The sequence below is a fragment of the Lissotriton helveticus genome, assembly GCF_964261635.1.
Source record: "Lissotriton helveticus chromosome 1_1 unlocalized genomic scaffold, aLisHel1.1 SUPER_1_unloc_10, whole genome shotgun sequence".
In the NCBI taxonomy this organism is placed as follows: Eukaryota; Metazoa; Chordata; class Amphibia; order Caudata; family Salamandridae; genus Lissotriton; species Lissotriton helveticus.
The window spans coordinates 2,626,848-2,653,264 of record NW_027611649.1 but is presented as its reverse complement, the minus strand read 5'-3'; the positions used below and the strand labels follow the sequence as shown (position 1 = coordinate 2,653,264).

Here is a 26,417-nt window from a genome sequence, read left to right as displayed (position 1 = left end):
TGCCCCTTCTCTGGACAGGCCTCTCCTCTTCTCCTCCTCTGGACAGGCCTCTCGTACTGTCCTCCTATGGACAGGCCTCACCTCCTCTGCACCCCTGGACAGGCCTCACCTCCTCTGCACACCTGGACAGGCCTCTCCTCCTCTGCTCCTCCTCTGGACAGGCCTCACCTCCTCTGCTCCTCTGGACAGGCCTCACCTCCTCTGCCTCCTCGACAGGCCTCCCTTCATCTGTATCCCTGAACAGGCCTCTCGTCCTCTGACCCTGGACAGGCCTCACCTCCTCTGCTCCCGTGGCACGCCTCAGCTCCTCTGCTCCTCTGGTCAGGCCTCTCCCCCTCTGCACCCCTGGACAGGCCTCTCCACCTCTGCCCCTCCTCTCGACAGGCCTCTTGGTGAAGGATTCACATTCAAGACAGAAGAGCCCAGAGTTCATTCCACCCCATCCAGCGCCTCTGACTCCGCCCTGAGCCTCGGGGTGCTATGCACAGGCCCTGAAGAGAGACAGTGCACCCCTGGACAGGCCTCACCTCCTTTGCACCCCTGGACACGCCTCACCTCCTCTGCCTCTCCACTGGAGAGGCCTCTCCTCCTCTGCACCCCTGGACAGGCCTCTCCTCCTCTGGACAGGCCTCTCCTCCTCTGGACAGGCCTCTCCTCCTCTGCCCCTCCTCTGGACAGGCCTCTCCCACTCTGACCCTTCTCTGGACAGGCCTCTCCTCCTCTCCGCCTCTGGACAGGCCTCTCCTCCTCTGCACCCCTGGACAGGCCTCTCCTCCTCTGCTCCTCCTCTGGTCAGGCCTCTCCTCTCCTCCTCTGGACAGGCCTCACCTCCTCTGCCGACAGGCCTTGCACCCCTGAACAGGCCTCTCCTCCTCTGACCCTGGACAGGCCTCACCTCCTCTGCACCCTTGGACAATCCTCACCTCCTCTGCGCCCCTGGACAGGCTTTCCTCCTCTGCCCCTTCTCTGGACAGTCCTCTCCTCCTCTTCTCCTCTGGACAGGCCTCTCCTCCTGTCTTCCTCTGGACATGCCTCTTCTCCTCTGCGCCCCTGGACAGGCCTCATCTCCTCTGCACCCCTGGACAGGCCTCTCCTCCTCTGGACAGGCCTCACCTCCTCTGCTCCCCTCTACAGGCCTCTCCTCCTCTGCCCCTCCTCTGGACAGGCCTCACCTCCTCTGCCCCCTGGACAGGCCTCTCCTTCTCTAACCCTGGATATGCCTCACCTCCTCTGCTCCCCTGGACAGGCCTCAGCTCCTCTCCTCGTCTGGACAGGCTTCTTGGTGAAGGATTCTCATTCAGGACAGAGGAGCCCGGAGTTCATTTCACCCCATCCAGCACCTCTGACTCCACCCTGAGCCTCTGGGCGCTATGCACAGGCCCTGAAGAGAGACAGTGCACCCCTGGACAGGCCTCACCTCCTCTGCACCCCTGGACATGCCTCACCTCATCTGCCCCTGCTCTGGACAGGGCTCTCCTCCTCTGCACCCCTGGACAGGCCTCTCCTCCTCTGCACCCCTGGACAGGCCTCTCCTCTGCACCCCTGGACAGGCCTCTCCTCCTCTGCCCCTCCTCTGGACAGGCCTCACCTCCTCTGCACCACTGGACAGGCCTCTCCTCCTCTGCACCCCTGGACAGGCCTCTACTCCTCTGCACCCCTGGACAGGCCTTTCCTCCTCTGTACCCCTGGACAGGCCTCACCTCCTCTGCATCCCCAGACAGGCCTCTCCTCCTCTGCACCCCTGGACAAGCCTCTCATCCTCTGACCCCTGGACAGGCCTCTCCTCCTCTGCTCCTCCTCTGGACAGGCCGCTCGGTGAAGGATTTTCATTCAGGACAGAGGAGCCCGGAGTTCATTCCATCCCATACAGCGCCTCTGACTCCGCCCTGAGCCTCGGGGCGCTATGCACAGGCCTCGTAGAGAGACACTGCTACCCTGGACAGGCCTCACCACCTCTGTACCCCTGGACAGGCCTCCCCTCCTCTGCCCCTCCTCTGGACAGGCCTCTCGGTGAAGGATTCTCATTAAGGACAGAGGAGCCCAGAGTTCATTCCATCCCATACAGCACCTCTGACTCCCCCTGGGCCTCTGGGCGCTATGCACAGGCCGCGAAGAGGACACTGCTCCTCTGGACAGGCCTCTCCTCCTCTGCACCCCTGGACAGGCCTCACCTCCTCTGCACCCTGCACCTCTGGACGGGCCTCACCTCCTCTGCACCCCTGGACAGGCCTCTCCTCCTCTGCACCCCTGGACACGCCTCTCCTCCTCCGCCCCTCCTCGTGACAGGCCTCTCGGTGAAGGATTCTCCTTAAGGACGGAGGAGCCCAGAGTTCATTCCATCCCATCCAGCGCCTCTGACTCCGCCCTGGGCCTCGGGCGCTATGGACAGGCCCTGAAGAGAGACACTGCTCCCCTGGACCTGCCCAGAGGCCCCAGATGCAGCTGTGGCTCAAGGTGCTTTAATCCCAGGGTCTCTGCAGCATTGTTCACACAGATATGAGGGGCCCCTTTGCTTCTCTGTATGGGAGGGGCCCCTCTGCTTCTCCTTGTGGGCGGGGCCCCTCTGATTCTCCTGGTGGGAGGGGCCCCCTGCTGCTCCTTGTCAGAGGCGCCCCTCTGCTCCTTGAGGGACGGGCCCCTCTGCTTCTGTATGAGGGGCCCCTCTGCTTCTGTATGAGGGAGGGGCCCCTCTGCATGTGTATGAGGGAGGGGCCCCTCTGCTTCTGTATGAGGGAAGGGCCCCTCTGCTTCTCTGTATGGGAGGGGGCCCCTCTGCTTCTCCTTGTGGGCGGGGCCCCCTGCTGCTCCTTGAGGGACGGGCCCCTCTGCTTCTCCTTGTGGGCGGGGCCCCTCTGATTCTCCTGGTGGGAGGGGCCCCCTGCTGCTCCTTGTCAGAGGTGCCCCTCTGCTCCTTGAGGGAGAGGCCCCTCTGCTTCTGTATGAGGGGCCCCTCTGCTTCTCTGTATGGGAGGGGGCCCCTCTGCTTCTGTATGAGGGAGGGGCCCCTCTGCTTCTGTATGAGGGGCCCCTCTGCTTCTGTATGAGAGAGGGGCCCCTCTGCATGTGTATGAGGGAGGGGCCCCTCTGCTTCTGGGAGGGGCCCCTCTGCTTCTGGGAGGGGCCCCTCTGCTTCTGGGAGGGACCCCTCTGCTTCTGCATGAGGGAGGGACCCCTCTGCTTCTGTTTGAGGGAGGGGCCCTCTGTGTCTGTATGAGTGAGGGGCTCCTCTGCGCCTGTATGAGGGAGGGGCCCCCCGCTTCCGGGAGTGACCCCTCTGCTTCTGTATGAGGGAGGGGCCCCTCGGCTTCTGTATGAGGGAGGGGCCCCTCGGCTTCTGTATGAGGGAGGGGCCTCTCTGCTTCTGTATGAGGGAGGGGCCCCTCTGCTTCTGTATGAGGGAGGGGCCCCTCTGCTTCTGCGTGAGGGAAGGGCCCCTCTGCTTCTGTATGAGGGAGGGGCCCCTCTGCTTCTGTATGAGGGAGGGGCCCCTCTGCTTCTGCATGAGGGAGGGGCCCCTCTGCTTCTGTATGAGGGAGGGGCCCCTCTGCTTCTGTATAAGGGAGGGGCCCATCTGCTGCTCCTTGTGGGAGGGGCCCCTCTGCTTCTCTGTATGGGAGGGGCCCCTCTGATTCTCCTGGTGGGAGGGGCCCCTCTGCTGCTCCTTGTTGGACGGGCCCCTCTGCTTTTCCTTGTGGGAGGGGCCCCTCTTCTTCTGTATGAGGGGTCCCTCTGCTTGTGCATGAGGGAGGGGCCCCTCTGCTTCTGTATGAGGGAGGGGCCCCTCTGCTTCTGTATGAGAGAGGGGCCCCTCTGCTCCTTGTGGGAGGGGCCCCTCTTCTTCTGTATGAGGGGCCCCTCTGCTTCTGTATGAGAGAGGGGCTCCTTTGCGTCTGTATGAGGGAGGGTCCCCCTGCTTCTGGGAGTGGCCCCTCTGCTATTATATGAGGGAGGGGCCCCTCTGCTTCTGTATGAGGGAGGGGCCCCTCTGTGTCTGTATGAGGGAGGGGTCCCTCTGCTTCTGCATGAGGGAGGGCCCCCCTGCTTCTGGGAGTGGCCCCTCTGCTATTGTATGAGGGAGGGGCCCCTCTGCTCCTGTACGAGGGAGGGGCCCCTCTGCTTCTGTACGAGGGAGGGGCCCCTCTACTTCTGTATGAGGGAGTGGCCCCTCTGCTTCTGTACGAGGGAGGGGCCCCTCTACTTCTGTACGAGGGAGTGGCCCCTCTGCTTCTGTATGAGGGAGGGGCGCCTCTGCTTCTGTATCAGGGAGGGGCCCCCTGCTTCTGGGAGTGGCCCCTCTGCTTCTGTATGAGGGAGGGGCGCCTCTGCTTCTGTATGAGGGAGGGGCGCCTCTGCTTCTGTATGAGGGAGGGGCCCCTCTGCATCTGAATGAGGGAGGGGCCCCTCTGCTTCTGCATGAGGGAGGGCCCCCCTGCTTCTGGGAGTGGCCCCTCTGCTTCTGTATGAGGGAGGGGCGCCTCTGCTTCTGTATGAGGGAGGGGCGCCTCTGCTTCTGTATGAGGGAGGGGCCCCTCTGCATCTGAATGAGGGAGGGGCCCCTCTGCTTCTGTATGAGGGAGGGGCCCCTCTGCTTCTCCTTGTGGGAGGGGCCCCTCTGCTTCTGTATGAGGGAGGGGTCCCTCTGCTTCTGCATGAGGGAGGGCCCCCCTGCTTCTGGGGGGAGTGGCCCCTCTGCTTCTGTATGAGGGAGGGGCGCCTCTGCTTCTGTATGAGGGAGGGGCCCCTCTGCATCTGAATGAGGGAGGGGCCCCTCTGCTTCTGCATGAGGGAGGGCCCCCCTGCTTCTGGGAGTGGCCCCTCTGCTTCTGTATGAGGGAGGGGCGCCTCTGCTTCTGTATGAGGGAGGGGCCCCTCTGCATCTGAATGAGGGAGGGGCCCCTCTGCTTCTGCATGAGGGAGGGCCCCCCTGCTTCTGGGAGTGGCCCCTCTGCTTCTGTATGAGGGAGGGGCGCCTCTGCTTCTGTATGAGGGAGGGGCCCCTCTGCATCTGAATGAGGGAGGGGCCCCTCTGCTTCTGCATGAGGGAGGGCCCCCCTGCTTCTGGGAGTGGCCCCTCTGCTTCTGTATGATGGAGGGGCGCCTCTGCTCCTGTATGAGGGAGGGGCCCCTCTGCTCCTGTATGAGGGAGGGTCCCCTCTGTGTCTGTATGAGGGAGGGGCGCCTCTGCTTCTGTATGAGGGAGGGGCGCCTCTGTGTCTGTATGAGGGAGGGCCCCCCTGCTTCTGGGAGTGGCCCCTCTGCTTCTGTATGATGGAGGGGCGCCTCTGCTCCTGTATGAGGGAGGGGCCCCTCTGCTCCTGTATGAGGGAGGGTCCCCTCTGTGTCTGTATGAGGGAGGGGCGCCTCTGCTTCTGTATGAGGGAGGGGCGCCTCTGTGTCTGTATGAGGGAGGGGCGCCTCTGCTTCTGTATGAGGGAGGGGCCCCTCTGCTTCTGAGAGTGGCCCCTCTGCTTCTGTATGAGGGAGAGGCCCTCTGCTTCTGCATGAGGGAGGGGCCCCTCTGCTTCTGAGAGTGGCCCCTCTGCTTCTGTATGAGGGAGGGGCCCCTCTGCTTCTGTATGAGGGAGGGGCCCCTCTGCTTCTGTATGAGGGAGGGGCCCCTCTGCTTCTGTATGAGGGAGGGGCGCCTCTGCTTCTGTATGGGGGAGGGTCCCCTCTGTGTCTGTATGAGGGAGGGGCGCCTCTGCTTCTGTATGAGGGAGGGGCGCCTCTGCTTCTGTATGGGGGAGGGGCGCCTCTGCTTCTGTATGAGGGAGGGGCGCCTCTGCTCCTGTATGAGGGAGGGGCCCCTCTGCTTCTGTATGAGGATGGGCCCCTCTGCTTCTGTATGAGAGAGGGGCCCCTCTGCTTCTGTATGAGGGAGGGGCGCCTCTGCTCCTGTATGAGGGAGGGACCCCTCTGCTTCTGTACGAGGGAGGGGCGCCTCTGCTTCTGTATGAGGGAGGGGCGCCTCTGCTTCTGTATGAGGGAGGGGCCCCTCTGCTTCTGAGAGTGGCCCCTCTGCTTCTGTATGAGGGAGGGGCCCTCTGCTTCTGCATGAGGGAGGGGCCCCTCTGCTTCTGAGAGTGGCCCCTCTGCTTCTGTATGAGGGAGGGGCCCCTCTGCTTCTGTATGAGAGAGGGGTCCCTCTGCTTCTGCATGAGGGAGGGGCCCCTCTGCTTCTGAGAGTGGCCCCTCTGCTTCTGTATGAGGGAGAGGCCCTCTGCTTCTGCATGAGGGAGGGGCCCCTCTGCTTCTGAGAGTGGCCCCTCTGCTTCTGTATGAGGGAGGGGCCCCTCTGCTCCTCTATGAGGGAGGGGCCCCTCTGCATCTGAATGAGGGAGGGGTGCCCCTGCTTCTGGGAGTGGCCCCTCTGCTTCTGTATGAGAGAGGGGTCCCTCTGCTTCTGCATGAGGGAGGGGCCCCTCTGCTTCTGAGAGTGGCCCCTCTGCTTCTGTATGAGGGAGGGGCCCCTCTGCTTCTGTATGAGAGAGGGGTCCCTCTGCTTCTGCATGAGGGAGGGGCCCCTCTGCTTCTGAGAGTGGCCCCTCTGCTTCTGTATGAGGGAGAGGCCCTCTGCTTCTGCATGAGGGAGGGGCCCCTCTGCTTCTGAGAGTGGCCCCTCTGCTTCTGTATGAGGGAGGGGCCCCTCTGCTCCTCTATGAGGGAGGGGCCCCTCTGCATCTGAATGAGGGAGGGGTGCCCCTGCTTCTGGGAGTGGCCCCTCTGCATCTGTATGAGGGAGGGGCCCCCTGCTTCTGCATGAGGGAGGGGCCCCTCTGCTTCTGTATGAGGGAGGGGCCCCATGCTGCTCCTTGTGGGAGGGGCCCTCTGCTTCTCCTTGAGGGAGGGGCCCCTCTGCTTCTTGTAGGGGTGGGAGGAGTTAGATAGATGGAAAGAGAGGAAGAGGGGGAGGCTGGGACATCTTAAGGATTTGGGGGGCTCTGGACCAAATATTTTTGGGCCCCTGCTCAGACCAGTTGTGAATTCATTGTCCAATCAGACAGCTCCAGACTCTAAAGTGTGTCCAATGACTCAGCAGCAGCTCACTGAGGTCACCGCGCGCAATCCCTGCCACCCACCTGTAATACAAATATATGAAAACAAACTGTGTTTAAAACCATTCAAGGTCATCAGGGCAGGGCTGTGAGGAGAACAGCGCCAGGTCTATCAGGGGCCCCTGAAAGGCTGGGGCCCGGGGCCAGAGCCCACTTTACCAAGGCCTTAAAACGTCTCTGGGAGGAGGGAGAGGGAGAAATAGAGGGAGGAGAGGTGGAGAGAAAGCAATCAGAGAGAGAGGAAAGAAGTAGAGATGGATGGATGGGTGGTACGGATGGGTGGGTAGGTGGATGGATAGATAGATGGATGGGTGGGTGGATGGATGGGTGGGTGGATGAATGGATGGATGGGTGGGTGGATGAATGGATGGATGGATGGGTGGGTGGATGGATGAGTCGGTGTGTGGATGATTGGGTGGACGGATGTGTCAGTGGGTGGATGGATGGATGGATGGATGGATGAGTGGATGTGTGGGTGGGTGGATGGATGGGTGGATAGGTGGGTGGATGGATGGGTGGATAGGTGGGTGGATGAATGGATGTGTCAGAGTGTGGATGGTTGGGTTGGTGGGTCGATGGATGGATGCTTAGCTGGATGGGTCGGTAGATTTGTGGGTGGGTGGATGGATGGGTGGGTGGGTGGGTGGGTGGGCGGGTGGATGGATGGGTGGATGGATGGGCAGCTGGGTAGATGTGTCAGTAGGCTGATGGATGGGTGGATGGATGGCTGAATGGATGTGTCAGAGGGTGGATGGATGGGTGGGTGGGTAGATGGATGGATGGTTAGATGGATTGGTCAGTGGATGTTTGGGTGGATGGATGGGTGGGTGGGTGGTTGGATGGATGGATGGGTGGGTGGATGGATGGGTGGATAGATGGATGGGTGGGTGGGTGGGTGGATGGATGGGTGGATGGATGGGCAGCTGGGTAGATGTGTCAGTGGGTTGATGGATGGGTGGATGGATGGCTGAATGGATGTGTCAGAGGGTGGATGGATGGGTGGGTGGGTAGATGGATGGATGGTTAGATGGATTGGTCAGTGGATGTTTGGGTGGATGGATGGGTGGGTGGGTGGATGGATTTATTTTTATATTTTTATATTTATTTATTAATAATTATTATTATTATTATTATTATTATGGGTGGGTGGGTGGGTGGGTGGATGGATGGATGGGTGGGTGGGTGGTTGGATGGATGGATGGGTGGGTGGATGGATGGATGGATGGATGGATGGGTGGGTGGGTGGGTGGGCGGGTGGATGGATGGGTGGATGGATGGGCAGCTGGGTAGATGTGTCAGTAGGTTGATGGATGGGTGGATGGATGGCTGAATGGATGTGTCAGAGGGTGGATGGATGGGTGGGTGGGTAGATGGATGGATGGTTAGATGGATTGGTCAGTGGATGTTTGGGTGGATGGATGGGTGGGTGGGTGGTTGGATGGATGGATGGGTGGGTGGATGGATGGGTGGATAGATGGATGGGTGGGTGGGTGGGTGGATGGATGGGTGGATGGATGGGCAGCTGGGTAGATGTGTCAGTGGGTTGATGGATGGGTGGATGGATGGCTGAATGGATGTGTCAGAGGGTGGATGGATGGGTGGGTGGGTAGATGGATGGATGGTTAGATGGATTGGTCAGTGGATGTTTGGGTGGATGGATGGGTGGGTGGGTGGATGGATTTATTTTTATATTTTTATATTTATTTATTAATAATTATTATTATTATTATTATTATGGGTGGGTGGGTGGGTGGATGGATGGATGGGTGGGTGGGTGGTTGGATGGATGGATGGATGGATGGATGGATGGATGGATGGGTGGGCGGGCGGGTGGGTGGATGGATGAATATGTGGGTGGGTGGATGGACAGATGGATGGATGGGTGGGTGGGTGGATGGATGGATGGAGGGATGAATGGATGGGTGGGTGGATGGATGGATGGATGGATGGGTGGATGGATGAGTGGGTAGATGCATGGATGGGTGGATGGATGGGCAGGTGGGTAGATGTGTCGGTGGGTGAATGGATGGGTGGATGGATGGCTGAATGGATGTGTCAGAGGGTGGATGGATGGGTGAGTGGGTAGATGGATGGATGGTGGGAATTCGAGCCGTGTTTTATCTTACCTGCACAATATTGTAGTTTGCAGCTTGTTTACCTGTTGCCTCTCCTTGCCCTGTGCCCCGTTCCACCGTGGGTGTTCCCGTTTCGTGGAGGGCGCGTTTGGCAAACGGCTGGTCTCGCTGGTCTCGCTCCCATTGGCTGATCCTGGTCAGGTGGGACGCCAGACTTGGGGACGGATACACTTAAGGGATGGTTCTCTCCGCGTACAGCGGACGTGCGCCGAAGTTGCGCCAAAGTTAAGCCCGTCTGCGCCCGTCCGCGCTGAGGACACGCCAGGGGCCAGGCGGGCTGGGCCACGTTACATACTCCCAGCAAATTATGAGTTATATACCCATTCTACACTCCTCTCACTTAGACCTTTGTTCAGGACTTGTCACTTTACCTCATCCCCTGAAAATCTCATTGAAATTCAATGTTGTAAAGGCGGTGTAAGACCTACACGCCCCCGATACCACCCCAAAAATCAGGCTAAACATAGGAGTATACTGCCCGATTCTAACTTCCTAAATGAGGCTGGCCTGCTTATAAACGCTAGGTCCCTAGTTCGAAATAATGTGGCATTTAGAGATTTTGTCTCCCAAAAAAAGACTCCCTGGGTTTTTGTTACGGAAACTTGGTGCTCTGATTCTTCTGGCCCGGATCTGGTGGAGGCAGTCCCCGAAGGCTACATTCTATCGAGGATGGACAGGATTGGGAGGAGGGGGGGTGGGCTGGGAATCCTTTTTAGAGATACTTTTACATGTCGTACTGTACCTCTTTCTCTGCCCTCAGATAAAATTGAAGCCCTGCATTTCACTTTAAATTTTCTTCCCTCGTCTTTCTTCTCTGGTATCCTCTGCTACAGACCTCCCGGCCCAAGAACCACTTTTCTTCAGGATATTCTTAAACTCATAGAGCCTTTTGTTGACAAGCCCCATTTTAGTATTTTGGGGGATTTTAACTTTCATTTAGAGTCCACAGATGCCAAGGACACCATGGCACTAATAGATGGTTTAGCCGCATGTGGGCTGTGCCGAGTGGTTGCGGATCCTACGCACTCTGCTGGCCACACGTTGGACGGCATCTTTACCAATGATGCCAGAATTATGACTGGTACACCCATCCCTCTATCTTGGTCCGACCATTTGGCAGTTCCCTTCTACTGTAAAAATAATCCTATTTTACTTAATATACCTAAGAGTAATGTATGGGAGACCAGAAGGAATTATAGAGAGATCAATGATGAAACCCTAGCACCCTTTTTGGATACTCTTAGCTATCTCTCTCCATCTGACCCCAACATGGCTGCCCTGAATCACTCCAATGTCCTGGCCGGCGCTATAGACACTCTTGCCCCGGCTAAACAGCACTACTCAGCTCGAAAGAGTCCCTCTCAGCCCTGGTTTTCTGATCGCTTAAGACTGCTACGGCAGAAGTGCAGGAAACAGGAGCGGTCTTGGCATGCTCACCCTGACCCACCGGGAAAAGCCCTTCATAAAGCTCTACTTAGAGATTATAAGAAAGCCATTATTGAGGAAAAAAGGAGCCATTTCACTAACCTCACGGCCTCCCTTAAATCATCAAGGGACCTTTTTAATATAATTGACTCACTGTCGGCACCTAAAACAGCTGATCCTAACCGTGAAACATAGGAACTCTGTAATAATATCGCGAGTTTTTTTCATTCTAAGATCACTGACATCTACACCTCCCTTGAAATCCGCAATCATGAGTTGGATGCTAACGTAGCAGGTTCTCCTTTTCTACCTGCCACTCCCCCTACTGAGAATGTTAATGCTTTTCCTAAATTGCAGCTTACCTGCTTCCCTCTCCTGACCTTAGAAGAGCTTGATTTTCTTCTTGATGCCACCAAGTCTTGCTCGCCTCTTGACCCGTGCCCCCTAAGAACTCTGAAGACTTGTAGAGGATCGGTCCTCCCCCCCTTTTCGAAGTTATGAATATGGCCATCAGTGAGGGTATCTTCCCCTCATCCTGGAAGACCGCCGTAGGATCATTAGACCACCATGAGCCAGACCAGATTACCCCCACCCGTAGGATCATGGGACCACCATGAGCCAGGCCACCCGTAGGATCATGAGACCACCATGAGTCAGACCACCCGTAGAATCATAAAACCACCATGAGCCAGACCAGAATATGCCCCCCCACCTGTAGGATCATGAGACCACCATGAGCCGGACCAGATTACCTGGACCTTCTTTCTCAAGGTCCACTCTGAGAGGCAGATTGGAAATTCTGGAGATTGAGAGGGGCAGGATACGCACCTCACAATCCAGAGCCTCCACCTTCATGTCTGGAGACTGAGAGGGGAGGGACCCTCACCTGCCCCTGCAGAGCCTCCACCTTCATGTCTGCAGATTGAAAGGGGCATCAGAGCTCCCTCCAGCTGCCAATGGAGGTGGTCGATATAATTTTATCAGCTTGTTGCCCCTCCACCTAGTCAGTCTATTCTGGAAGGTAAAATCATACATCATCTGACCTGTTAATCATAACCTGGACCCTTCGAAGGCTCTTCTTTTGAAGGTTTCCATTGTGCTCTATGTCCTTTCTTATCCTTCAATGGACTTGTTTTCACATTTCTGAGCCCTTCCACAAATACCAGCTACGGTTACTGATCCTGTGCACCGTTTTTTATTGCTATTATTTTGATGATATACAACAAACAACAATGCTTCACTGTAGCCTTATTATGAACTAAGACAGATTACAAACCTTAGAACGAAATGGAGTGTGTATAGTGCCTGGAAGTCACTCGAGGAGTCAAGTCATACGTCTTCACTTTGTCTCGATGCACCCCTCACTTCTTCATTCACATGAGCAGCTGCTCACATCTTGAGCACTTTATTTCACTATTATAGCTGACTTCATTTGCTAAATTCCGTGAATAGATTGAATCAAGTGTGATTGTTCTATTGTTGTTTTTCAATTGTATTTTCCAAATTGTTGAAGTCATGTCAGCAAATGTTAAACCTGTACATTTCTGGTTAATGGACCGCTCATGGAGAGCGGCGGCATCCACACAGTCATCGAGTTGGTATTTTTCAGAAATCAGTGTACAGTGAAGCATTGTTACTGGTTACCTGCTGTTCCCCTAGGTTCCTGCTCTAGCAGTTTGGGCGAACCTTTGTTCTCTTTATGGCATCACTTCGTTGCGGTGCATCAGTGAGTTACAGGCACTGAGCGTGCGGCCGCCCTTCACATGCTTCTTCCTGGAGGAATTATTCCTCAGAACTACATCGCCTCTCCTTCCCAAGGTGGTGAGCTCTTTCCATCTGAGGCGATCTGTCACCCTTCCCACCTTCTACCCCCAAAGGAGGCGAGATCATATCAGTAAGAGCCCCAAAAGGAAGTCTATTTTTATATTGACCCTAGGTGGGGACTGTAGAAGCTTCAAGAAGGGCACCTCTGCCCAGAAGAGGACCTTATCTCATTGCATCATCTTGTGCATCACAAAGGAACTGACTGAGGGAATCTGCGCTCAGTCCCCCATAGCAGAGTCCTCTGCATCAGCACTTGTCAGGGGTGTTCCTGTGGCTGAGATTTACTGTTCAGTGACATGGGCTTCCCTCCTCCACACCTTCACTAAGCGTATTGCATGGATTCAGAGGAGAGGAGGGAGGGCCAGTTCAGACGTTCAGTGCTTCAGGGTCTTTAACAGCGTTATTTAGCACCGCAATGACTCTTGGTGTGGTTCCAGAGTCATGGAAGTCTTCCATAACTGTGGTGATTCACAAGAAAGGGGGGGAGATGACCCCTCCAACTATCGGCTAATTTCCCAATTAGGCAACATCAGGAACTTCTTTGGGAAACTCTTACAGTCACGACTCGCGACCTGGACAGAGGAGGACAATATTGCCTCTAACCCTCAGGCTGGATCCTGAAAAGGCCAAAGTAGAATCGACCCGGCTCTGAGGTTGTACATGATCTGTATGAAGTACGTGTCCCTGGAAACTCCCCGCTCTTCTTGGTCTTTGGAGACCTAAAAACAGGATTCTATTCTGTCACCGCTCCGTCCTTCGGAGTCTTCTGGAAGAAGGAGGTTCCCAAGCAACTATTTGAGTATCCGAAAGGATCTGCCCCGCGGCAAACATTCCAGAGTAAGACTCAGTGTAAAAGGAGAATGCACTGAGAAGTTTGAAATAAACATTGGCGTTGGGCAGGGTTGCGTACTTGCCCCAGCTTTATTCAACATTCACATCAATGGAACTGATTCTCTCGGGAATCTTCGTCTTGATGTTCTGATATTGGAGAAGGAGAATATTCCGATCCCGGTGGTTGCAGATGATGCAGTAATATTAGCACATACTGAAAAATCAATGCATCAACTTTTGGAATGCTTCGAGCTATTCTGTAAGGTACAAAAGTTAATAATCAATAAAGAGAAAAATATATGATAATTATTCCTAAATCAAAATTTTTGTTGACATTCAGGATTAATGGTAAACCAACTAAGCGACTTAAAACATGACTACCTCTGCATACGAATGGATGACCATTTATATTGAAAGCTCATGTGGCGAAGGCGGAAACAAATTTGACGCCACTATTCTACATTTTGCTAACTCAAGCAGCAAGAGACAATAAAACTAGCACTGAAGCATTCAAGACAAATGCACGTGTGGCCTGCCCTTATGGTGCTGAACGGTGGGATTTTACGAAAGTTCAGGCTCTTCTTAACCCCTTCAGTGCTGTGCGAATTCCTCTGCGGTGCTGAAGGTTCTAAAGAACCTATGGACTCATGACGGAACGGTTCCGTCATGAGCACAGGCCAACCGACGCTCATGACGGAACCATTCCGTCATGAGCACCGAAGGGGTTAAACTGGGAAACATCTTCTTGTGACATGTACTAAACCTGGGTCCTAGAAACCCCAATGAAAGTATTAGGAGCTGAGCTGGGGTTCAGCAGAGGATCTCACCCTGTAAGATAATGGATGCGAGTTTGGTCAAATCAATTCTTTGCATCATATAGAATGCTCCCGCAGGAACTGCGACGATGCAGGATTACAATAGTTTACCCCGGTTCAAGCACGCTGAGAACATTCCAACATACACTAGTTGAGTAGAGCAATATAATAATCTGATACTGATGAATAAGGCAACACTAGAACTGGTTAAAAAGAAATATGGGACATGCTGTTCCCTGCTGTGAAAATGGCTTTATATCTTTATATCTCATGTTCAGATTAGGAACTCTTCCGGTGGGGGCCTTTACTAAATCATGGTTAAAGCCCCCGGAGGCGGATCTGACCCATGTCCCCGTACATAAGAGGTCCTGAGTCATTTATGCATTTTATGCTGCTGTGTGATATGTCACTTAAACGAACTAACGCACCGGATTGCCTTCTACTTATTGAGTCATCACCTGACATCCTGGCAGCCCTCCCCGACAATTACTATATCCTACTCATAGACAGGCTGCTAGGGAAGAAAGAGGGAGGAGTGGCTGCAATTATAAAAAAAAGAACTTCCCGCCTCTGCCCTGTCTCACCTGGTAATTCCATCAGTAGCCTCTCTTGTAATTACATTTACTTTATAAAGTAGTACGCTTATTTTTCTGATATTATACAGACCCCCCACAACAATGCCTGACTTCCCCAAGACCCTTGCTAATCACATTGCATGTTTGATCACTGACTATGACAAAGTAATGATTATAGGTGACCTGAACTACTGGGCCAATGAGACTGACGAGGGAAAATCTTCCAGAGAGCTCTCTGAGTCTCTTGCCTGTCTAAACCTTACTCAACACATTGATACCCCTACGCACATTAAGGGCCACACCCTTGATCACATGTGGTCCATCAATGTTAACTTGACTAACCTGGCAGTACTACCCTGCACTTGGCCTGATCACTATATCATCAGTTTTAATCTGCTTGCCCCCCACTGAACTCTAATCCCTCACACTCAAAAAGCACTTTTAGAAACTGGAATCGGGTTGAGCTGGATAAACTAGTAGAAACTCTGTCTAGGGAGCAGTCGGTACCAGAAGGCAATCCTGATAACTGGGAGAGTGAGATTACCGATTGGTAAAAGAAGGCCTTCGATCTCCATGTACCTCTGCAGACCAAAACCTACCGCCCTAGGCAGCATGAAAAGGCCAAATGGTTTTGCAAAGATCTAAAAAACATTAAACTCCAAGTACGCCAAGCCAAGCGGAAGTGGAGGAAAACCTACAAAGCACAAGATAAACTTGATTACACCACCATTCGTCATCAATGTAAGGCGTCTATACTGGAGGCCAAGAGAGCCTTCTTTACGAATAGGGTACTCAACTCTGACAATGGCTCGAAAGAAATCTTCAAGATATTAAAAGAACTCTCTAACCCCAGCCGTGTCACGCCATCGTTTGTGCCTAGTCAGGTACTTTGCGATGACCTGAACTCCTTTTTCTTAGGTAAAATGAAGAAAATTCAAAATTCCATTGCTCCCACTAACTGTGACCCCCAAAACAACAGGGAGGCTTCCAATCCCTGTGTTCTCAACTCCCTTCCCTTAATGGACAAGAAACGTTTCCTGGACCTTGTAGCTAAGATCAAATCAGGCTCACCCATGGAGGATTGCCCCATCTATGTCTCCAAAGCAGTCTATCGGTCCTTCCCCGATATCTTTCTTAAATTACTGAACCATTCACTGTCCCTTGGCATTGTTCCACTTACTTTTAAAGAAGCAGTGGTCGTTCCACTTCAGAATAAGCAAGGCATAGACCCCAATAAACTGGAGAACTACAGACCCATCTCTCTCCACCCTTTCCCGGCCAAAGTGCAGATGACCCATGTGGCTACCCGCCTCAGCTCTTTTCTGGAAACCACTAAATTCTTGGATAGCCATCAGGTAGGTTTTCGTCCCGCACACTCCACTGAGGCAGTGATTCTATCAGTATAGGACAACCTCAAGGGACAGGTCGACATGGGCCATACTCAGGCTCTGATCCTCCTTGACCTCTCTGCGGCATTTGACACAGCGAACCACAAAATCTTGTTGGAGCACAAGGTCTCCTGGGCACTGCCCTTGCTTGGGTCAGCTCATTTCTGGAAGCCTGTAAACAGTCAGTGTGGCTCTCACCCTTCAAATCTAGAATGGTAAACCTGAACTGTGGCGTTCCTCAGGGTTCCTCACTCTCGCCAATTTTATTTAATATCTATATACGCCCCCTGATTTCAGGTCTACGTCAGATGGGTGTGAAAATCTTCAACTACGCAGATCACGTGCAGCTTATTTTCACCCTCGACAACTCTGTAGGATTTTGTCAAGAGGTCTATGCTCTATGTCAAAGCATGGATGAATGAAAATCAACTAGAGCTGAACTCAGAAAAAACAGAGATCATCGTTCCCCACAGCAAACCTGACTACTGGACCCCCTCCTATTGGCCCCTTGATCTAGGAGAGGCAAGCATCCCTAAATCTGCTATAAAAAGTCTTAGTCTTCATATTGATGCCGACCTCTCTGTGACCACCCAAATTGGCTCAGTGACATCGGCATGCTTTGTCCAATTGCGCAAACTGTGCAAGATCAGACGCTTCTTTAGTAAGAAAGCCATCACCCAAATCGCCTTAGCCCTAATCCTTTCTAAAATTGATTATGGGAATGTCCTCTACAATGGAGTCCCACAATTCCAGAGACACCGATTGCAGATGATTCAAAATCAAGCGGCGAGGATCATCTATCTTAAGGACAGGCGATGCCATATCACCCCCCTGCTTAGAGACCTCCACTGGCTCCCAGTGGAGCAACGAGCCTTGTTCAAAGCTGGTTGTACACTCTTCAAAGCTATTCAAGACACCGGCCCAAGATTCTTCATCTCTTTGATCAATAAACATCTACCTCAGCGGACTTTGAAATCCTCGCACCAGAACCTCCTGATGGTGCCCAGAATCCATCGCTTGAGGGAGACTATCTGCGGGTCATACAACAGCTAAAGACCTGGCTTTTCACTACGGCCTACAACTAGCTATCCCAGGCCCACAACTGCACTCATCGATTCACTCTCACAGTGCCAAGAAACCTGGCGGTGTACCTGCGCTCTAGAAAGCCCCATATACCATAACATAACATACCATATTATGACACAGGACGTCACACCTTCTCCCCCCTAACACATTCTAAACTTAAAGAAAATAAAGGGAAACTTAATAATGAATGCAAAGGATACAAATAACATAATAGAGAATGCAGTTACGATCTTTGAAGAACTCAACAAAGCGATTTTATAGGCAAAGAGAAAACTGGGGTGCATGGGAAATGGGAAAGAGCTCACTTTAAGAAACACAATTGTACAAACGTCGGGGAATACATTTCAAGCGAAGTGGCCTAGAGCCCCTTTCTTGTGCAAAAGGCTCTTCCACCTCAGAGCCTGAATCAGGCCCACCAGTTGTGGTGCTAGTATCAAAACTAGCACTAGCCTGACACTTCACCACTCAACTTAAATTCTAAATTTTACGGTCACTCGTCTTTATTGCATTTTTGAGAACCTTGATAACCTTAAACGGAATTTGGATCTGGGAGACTTGATCTTGACCACTTGTTCTCTTCACAGACCTCCTTTTATCATACAAGATCTTTCTTTTTTATCACCTCTTTCTCTCTTTCCAGTTCTCAATACTGCCCACTGCTAGACCTGGTACCATTGAAGTGAGTCTCCCTTCCATTTTTCGCTGTTGTCTCCTCTGTTTTTGATATGTTTTTTCTGGTTAGATGCTTTGGGCACTGTGCCACTGCTATTCAGTGTCACAGTGCAAGTGCTCCCATTGTTAAAGTGATGTAATGTATTAGGGACGCCATGAAAATCTTATTTGGTTTACTCGTCAGTCCCTAGTACAGTACACTGCATGTGCCCAGGGCTTGTAAGGCAAATGCTGCTGGTAAGCATGCAGCACTGATTGTGCCACCCGCAGAAGCAGCTTGTAAAGTGCATCTTAGGACTAACCATCCAAGCCTGCCCCAGCTAGGTTGTGTATTCCATGTCTGGTTTGTGAGGAGTGAAAGGGGCTGGGGTGGCTCCAGGAGACAGGGTGAGTCAGCACAAGGCTGAATAGACCTATCTGCATTGGGAGTGGTGGGAGGAGTAGCACCTGGCCCTGAATAAGGCTGTGCCTACCTTCCACAATGCTGTCTCCACCTCCCGTGGGGCGTCTGGTAACCCTGGCCCACCCTGACAAAGGAAGAAGTAGTGCACTGGCAGGATGCACCCAGAACTGGTTTAGACTAGGTACAGAAACTCTCTGCCTTCAGAGACAAACGATTTGTGTGTATAAAAAGGGGAAACCAGAGCTTCTTTCTCTACAACAGAACAGTTGCATTCAGCACCTCTCAAGGGCCTAGAGATGAAAAGAATGGCTTTATCCTCCCTATCAAGCATCTGCAAAAGAACTGCTCCTAACCCCTTCGACCTGGCTTCATTCAGATGTTTCTAAATGCACTCAAACTCTTCCTCACAGCCCCTGGACCAAACAAATGTGCCTCCCTTCTTGAGGAGAGTCCTCAAACAAGAGGTTTTCCCTGCAAAGTTCAGAATGAACTTGTGATAAAATTCAGCTATGGCCAGAAAGTTTACAAACTCTTCTTTGTTCAAAGGGGTGCGCAAATTACAAAGGGTGTTTACCAATGAGTCTTTGGGTTTGATGCCTGCAGCAGACACAAAATGCCCTAGGTACTCTATTACTTTGACACCAAATTTGCACTGGTCAGCCCTAAGCGTGAGGTCAGCATCGCGTAATTTCTTCAATACTGACCTCAACATCCCGTTATGCTCCTCAAAATCCACGCCAAAGATGAGCACCTCATCTGGGTACACCTTGACATCCTGAAGGCCTCGAAGAATTCCCTTCATCACCCTCTGAAAAAATGAGGCTGCAGAAATCAGTCCAAAAGGCATTCATAGAAATCTAAAGGTACCAAAGGGTGTTACACAGGAGGTAAGGTCCTGGGAAGAAGAGTGAATATTCTGAATGTTCTGACAAGGAGTGAAGGCTGATTTGGTTGCCGATGCACTCAATATGGTACACATTGTTCATTAACAATATACAACAAAAAACATAAAAGATGACAGAAGTGTTTAAACAAAAACTCTCATGAAGGGTAAGTCTTGGAGTCTTTAATGCAGTATACAGCCAGCCGACACGTGTTTCATCGCACTCGCGATTCCTCAGGGCTAGATGGCTGTGTCCAGGTCAAATAAGGTCGCTCAGCTGGTGATAATTCCGACCCAGCCGGGCCCTTGACCGTGAAGATACTCGGTATGAGTATGTGTATAGATAGGTACGAATATTGGTTGACCTTGAATTCTTATCATCAGTCTCGGAGGTCACAGTTTATTGTAATTTCAAAGTTGGTTGCCGCCCTCGTCGAACAAGGTGTTGTTCTATTTGGCGGGGAATGACTCGTGTATGCCGTTTAAGGTTCTAACGTCAATGTGCGCCCCAAGCTGTATCAAGCAGAGGAGCGGCGTGTAGCAAACAGGCACGCGGCTCGGGGGTCCGGACACGGAAACTGTGACCTCCGAGACTGATGATAAGAATTCAAGGTCAACCAATATTCGTACCTATCTATACACATACTCATACCGAGTATCTTCACGGTCAAGGGCCCGGCTGGGTCGGAATTATCACCAGCTGAGCGACCTTATTTGACCTGGACACAGCCATCTAGCCCTGAGGAATCGCGAGTGCGATGAAACACGTGTCGGCTGGCTGTATACTGCATTAAAGACTCCAAGACTTAACCTTCATGAGAGTTTTTGTTTAAACACTTCTGTCATCTGTTATGTTTTTTGTTGTATATTGTTAATGAACAATGTGTACCATATTGAGTGCATCGGCAACCAAATCTGTTGATTAAGGGGTAGTTTCCTCTACTCTAATTGAGTGGTTTAGGGTTTCTCCACTTGCCGATTCTGCACCTGAATAATAGTTAACATTAGTATTGTGTGCGTACATACGGGCAGTGCACCCGGAGCGTAACTGATCCAAAAAACCTCCACAATCCAAAGGAGTGAAGGCTGGCCTTGTGATAGGCAGAGGTCAAGTCCAAGGAAGGAAATGCCTCGCACCCTCAAGAGAACACAGTATTTTAGTTATGTTGCGTAATGGATTATGATCAATAACTGCTTTGTTGAGCTCCCTCAAGGTGACACAAAGCCTGGCCTCCCCATTGGCTTTGGGGCCATAACAACAGGAGAGACCCATTTTGTTGCTTCAACTTCTTGAATGATGCATTTGGCTAAGAGATTATCTAATTCAACTTTCATGCTCTCCCTTACTTACCAGGTGCATTCCTAACCTTAACTGTTTTTGGAACAGCATAGGATTTAACCTTTATCCAATGTACATAGTTGTTGAGACAAACCCAGTTCACCAGCAAAGATCTCAGGGAATTCCTTGATCCAGTCTCAATTAGCATTACTAACAACCTTAACTGGTGGTAATTCTTCTAGGCAGACAGATCTCATTGGGATCAAGGCAGATATGTAGATCATGTTGATGGGACCAACTTATGAGCGAGTCCCACTTCTACGAGACATAGATTTTACCAGTGATGACTCTCCCTTTGAAGTCAATTGTGCCCCAGAAATAACCCAGCAACTCAATAGTCACCCCACCTTAACCTTTTGGTCTAATGTCTGGCTTCAACAGGGTGACTTTGCCCAGCAGATTATGCTCATAAAGTGTCTTGGGGACTAGCGGTATCTTTGCCCCAGAGTCAAAGAGCATGCTCACTGGAGCATCATTAATCAAACTAGCTCCTGGGGGCCATCACTAGCATTCCCTGTGACTGGGAGAATATTGATTCCTTCCAAATCTTCTTCATAAAGATCAACTTCCCTGACTTTTTAATGCTCGTTGCCCGTTCTGCAGCTCTTTGAGACGTGACCTTTTCTCTCACAAGTTTTTCACATGGCCTTCCAACCTGGGCAGTCTTTAAATTTGGCCACATGGGCAGGGTTGCCACACCTGAAGCACTTCCCCAGAAAATTATTTGTGTTAAAGGATTTTGAAGTGGTGCTCGATTTGGGTTTAACTAATCTATCCACCACCACCTTGACATTAATGTTCTCCTTTTTATCACCTGAACTGTCTTTGTGCATAATATCAACACACGCTTTTGAATGCTTGTGACTTTTGGCTATGGTCAGCACTTCTTGAAGAGGTGGCATGTCTTTTTGCCACAGGGCGTCTCTCATTTTGTCGAGGACGCATCCCAACATGAACTGACCTCTTAAGCGCTCCTCTAAAGCTGCACCAAAATTGCATGTGAAAGCCAATTTGTGCAAGGTAGTTATGAACTGTTCGACTGACTTATCCTGCCTTTGCATCCTTCTCCCGAAGTGATATCGCTGAAGGACAGTACTCACTTTGGGGAGGTAGTGCAAGACAACTTTTTGAAGCAGATCTCGTATTCATTAAGAGTGACACAGTCACTATCAGAGAGTTTAGGAAGATGTTCAAAGAATTCTTGTCCCTCAGAGCCCAAACAATGAATTAACAATGAGGCTTTCCTCTCTGTGCTTAAGGAAGTGCCACAGACACGAGCATAATGTGTGAAAACCTCCTTCCACGAGAGAGGAGGAACTCCTGGAGATGTCAACAAGAAGGGAGGGGCAGTGACATTTTGCATGTTGTACGTACTGTTTTGACCTAGTTACTACTTAAGGGTGAACTTCAGTGATCTGCCCACAGTGCGCAATATCCACAAACCTTCTAAGCTGTGCGCATCAGTAAAACTGTGTGAAACTTCAGCAATTAAAATTTAGGCCAATGCGCGCAATCCCAGAAACTTTATTTGCTGTGCGTATCAGCTGAACCATCACCCCGAATGCTAATGGCACATATTTATATAGGGAGTAGTCACTTTAGTCTGGTGCTCAATTACATGTGTAGATGTGAGTCTGGTGGTGCCTGATAACTGAAAGGAAAATATTTGTTTACATACAATTTCATATATGTCTGATTTATTATTCCTATTACAGTGCCTTCTACCTTGAGAAGGCCCACCCTAGACCAGTGTGTGGACAAAACACATGCAGACAAATCGAGGACAAAGGGATTACGACATGGTCTAGGGACACTAACAACAAATCCTACATCAAACCTCACGTTTAACTGATGGAGAGCAAAGAGCGATATAAAGCAATATACTGAGAAAAAGTAACCTGGATAATTGCTGAAAACTAAAGTAAATTAAAATAAACTAATAAAGACCTACATATCCACAGCTGTATGACCTGGAAGCCGATTATTTCTCAATATATCCCTTGTTTGTGATTACCTTACAGTGCTCACATTATCATCCGCGCTAGAAGAGCTGGGACCCTGGGGTGTCTGGTCACAGAAGCTCATTTACATACAAAGGGGGGGGGCCAGCCTGTTCACAACGCACTTCACAACTTGTTAACGTAAAATGCTTGTGCACAGAACAGGGTAAAGTCTTGTGTCTCTTTTTTTCATTTTTTTTTTACTATATCCTGCACCTCACTCTCTTCTTCTCTTTCTCTCATTTCAATTCATCTTAAATCTTTCAAATTTACTTCATCAGCAAGGCATAAGTCGAGGGTCGACACAGTTTGATGGGGTCCCCCCCCTATTATCTGGAAACGAGACTCAGTTCCACCTAGCTCCTTAGCCTGCGACTGGTAATTGATACCTTGTGCCCCAGCACTGCAGACACAGGCATCTGAGTGTTTGTTTGTGTGAGTTGCGCACAAGAGGAACAGAGAACTAGACAAAATTGGCCCTTCTTTTGCTTAATACACTATAAATGTGAAACACTTTGGGGCTTAGGGGCTGGATAAAGAACAACGTCAGGAAACAAACGCAAATTAAGAGCACATTTTATTTATTCGTTGAAAACTGTTTAAAAATGTAATTTCCAAGTTCCACATATCTGTTTAAAAATATTTACACTTTCAGTCATTTCCGAGTTTAATTAAAAACTGATAGTGGGAAAAACACATGATGTATAATAACGGAAACCAAAAACATATTTTTACATTTTATGTTTCTTGTTTTTTGTTTTTAAAACAGGCCGTCGACCTTTCACGTGAAAATTATTATATGGGCCTAACATCACTTCTTGTGACATCACTACTTGTGACGTCATTTGGATTTGCATATGATAATGGGCTCCTTCACTATTTTTCTTACTTGTGCCCTGTTTATTGGCATGACATGGGTCTATAGGTATTAAAATTAAATATATAAATTCACAGGCATTCAGCCTGTTTCTCTGGTGATGTCACACACTGACATGTATTCGGCTGCTTCTTCTATTTTTAGGTGAATACAAATCACCGGCTGTTCCCTCTCCTTCCATTTCTCTTTCTTTTTCTCCCCCTTTCTTTGTCTCTCTCGCTCTCTTTATCTCTCCCCCTCTCTATCTCCCACACACTCCTGTTAGCTTTAGCTTCATGAATGTCACTGCCACTTCTGGCATTCATACAACAAATCCTTCAGAACATTTGAGGACAAGGGACAATCAAGTGTGGAAGACAAGTTGCTGTGAGTGCAACTGATTGTCCTGGCACATATATGCTTATGCTGTGGGTTTTCGCTATTTCACACATTCTTCAAACAGAGTCTGCTGCTTACAGTGGCTCAATTCTGGTAAAAAGTAGAGTTTGGCAAGGCACAAAATGAATAGGGATAGCCAAGTCGGGGAGGAGCCACGGGTCACACTTAGTTTTAAGGCCCGATGCACAAGCTGATCTATCAACCGATAACAGTGTGTAAAAGGTGCAGCAAGCGTTACTTAAAAACAAGGTATATGCTCTTTTATATCTAAAAATAGGTTATTTCTTGAACACCTGTGCTTCACTTTAGTTCATTACATATACTGTAGTGGCATTTGTTAATAGTAATACATACATTTTACCAATGAAGCTTCCATCTCCAGAGCCCTGACAACATGTCCACTCTGGACGCGTTGGGTTTACAGGTTTTAATCTGACAAGTTAGCTGAAAGTACCGTTGTTAGTCCCAGTATTGTTCAGTGTTGCTTTTACAGGTAGTGTGATCAGATGCAATTGAATGTTTTTCTTTGTATCTCTTCTTCACCAAATAAAAATCAAGAATGTTTCTTTTCTTTTAGTCCACAATGTGCTCGTCTCCCATTGTGTATCCTGATACATCATGTTGCTTTGCTTTGTGTACGGAAGTGAACAATCTCTGGAAACAAACACTTTTATAATTCTGCAAATACCGTTATCTGTTTTTCTTCTTTACTGCTATTCAGGTCTTCTATCATTGGTATTTTAATGTCATACATAATTTGAATTTGATCTTTTTCCGTAATTCATTCCTCTCACAATAACTGCACTGTTCTGCTCTTGTCTATGTCCTTAGACGGGTCAATATTATTTTTGATGTTCTTAAAATCTTTCCGGAATCTCTGCATCTCTAGGATTATTTCCATGTGAGTTAAATGAAGGAGTGTATTCACTGAGGGCTGTGTGGGATCGAATATTGACAAAAGCCCTTTTCACTTTCAGTGCCCTTCTATGTTTTCCCCCTGTGTGTTCGCTGATGACTTTGTAGCTCTGATCGTCGACTAAAGCTCTTCCCACATTCATTGCGCTTGAGTGGCTTTCCCCCTGTGTGTGTTTGTTGATGTTTTCGTAGGGTTGATAACTGACTAAAGCTCTTCCCACAGTCATTGCACTTAAATGGTTTTTCCCCGGTGTGTGTTCGCTGATGACTTTGAATTTGTGATAACCGACTAAAGCTCTTTGCACATTCACTGCACTTGAATGGTTTCTCCCCTGTGTGAGTTCGCTGATGTCTTTGAAGGTTTGATAACTGACTAAAGCTCTTCCCACAGTCATTGCACTTGAATGGTTTTTCCCCCGTGTGTGTTCGCTGATGACTTTGAATGTATGATAACCGACTAAAGCTCTTTGCACATTCACTGCACTTGAATGGTTTTTCCCCTGTGTGTGTTCGCTGATGTCTTTGAAGGTGTGATAACAGACTAAAGCACTTTGCACATTCACTGCACTTGAATGGTTTTTCCCCTGTGTGTGTTCGCTGATGTCCTTGAAGGTGTGATAACAGACTAAAGCACTTTGCACATTCACTGCACTTGAATGGTTTTTCCCCTGTGTGTGTTCGCTGATGGCTTTGAAGGTTTGATAAATGACTAAAGCTCTTCCCACATTCACTGCACTTGAATGGCTTTTCCCCTGTGTGTGTTTGATTATGTCTTTGAAGGCTTGATAACCGACTAAAGCTCTTTACACATTCACTGCACTTGAATGGCTTTTCCCCTGTGTGTGTTCGTTGGTGTCTTTGTAGTTCTGATAACCTACTAAAGCTCTTGACACATTCACTGCACATGAATGGCTTTTCCCCCGTGTGTGTTCGCTGGTGTCTTTGTAGTTCTGATAACCTACTAAAGCTCTTGACACATTCACTGCACTTGAATGGCTTTTCCCCTGGGTGTATTCGCTGATGTCTTTGAAGGTTTGATAAATGACTAAAGCACTTCCCACATTCACTGCAATGATATGGCTTTCCCCTTGTGTGTGTACACTGATGTTTCTGTAGGATTGATAACTGACCAAAGCTCTTTGCACATTCACTGCACTTGAATGGGTTTTCTCCTGTGTAGGTTTGCTGATGAAGCTTGCATAGTGATGATAAACTAAAGCTCTTGCTGCATGTGTATGATTCTTTTTTCTTGGTTAGTGTCTGTGGGTCGGGTATATATTTGTCTACATCCCATGACTGCATTTCCTGATGGGCCGACATGGCTGATAAAGCACTTGTGTTTTTCTCACACACTTTATATGTGTGCAGTATTTTGCACGTTTGATTTCTGTTTTAACAATAAAATGCAATAGCCACCAAATATTTGCCACAGTCCTTATATGTAGAAGGTGTCTCTGTAGAGCCGATTGTGCCTTTAGATTGGATTATGGCTATGCACGCTTGCGGGTAAAGATGTATCTTCCTTCTGGCCGGTGCAAATCGGGACAGTCTGTTGTATTGTAGATACAAGAACTCCACTTTCCTTTACCCGTCAGTTGTCTGGCTCCACTCTGTTGTGCTCTTCTCTGGTTACTGTTGTTTGGCCAGAAACAGTTTACAATTCACCTAGAGCACGGAATGATGGCTTGTCATCATATTAGAAAACAGAGCACTGCGGTAATCTCACCATACCGATCCCATGATCAAAGCTGGTGTTGGACACCTGTTTATACAGGAAGAGGTTTGTTATTGTTGTTGCCTTAATTTTCCTACGGTC

The 26,417-nt window shown here is 50.2% G+C and overlaps 1 protein-coding gene across 1 annotated transcript in view; it reads right to left on the bottom strand.

Moving 5' to 3' along the window:
• Positions 1 to 23,011: 23,011 nt before the first annotated feature.
• LOC144805440 (uncharacterized) overlaps positions 23,012 to 26,417 on the bottom strand; it is a 947,065-nt gene continuing 943,659 nt past the window's right edge. The window contains 1 exon segment of the mRNA XM_078671992.1: positions 23,012 to 25,667. Coding sequence (XP_078528118.1) covers positions 24,671 to 25,667 — 997 coding nt within the window. The 3' untranslated portion in view covers positions 23,012 to 24,670.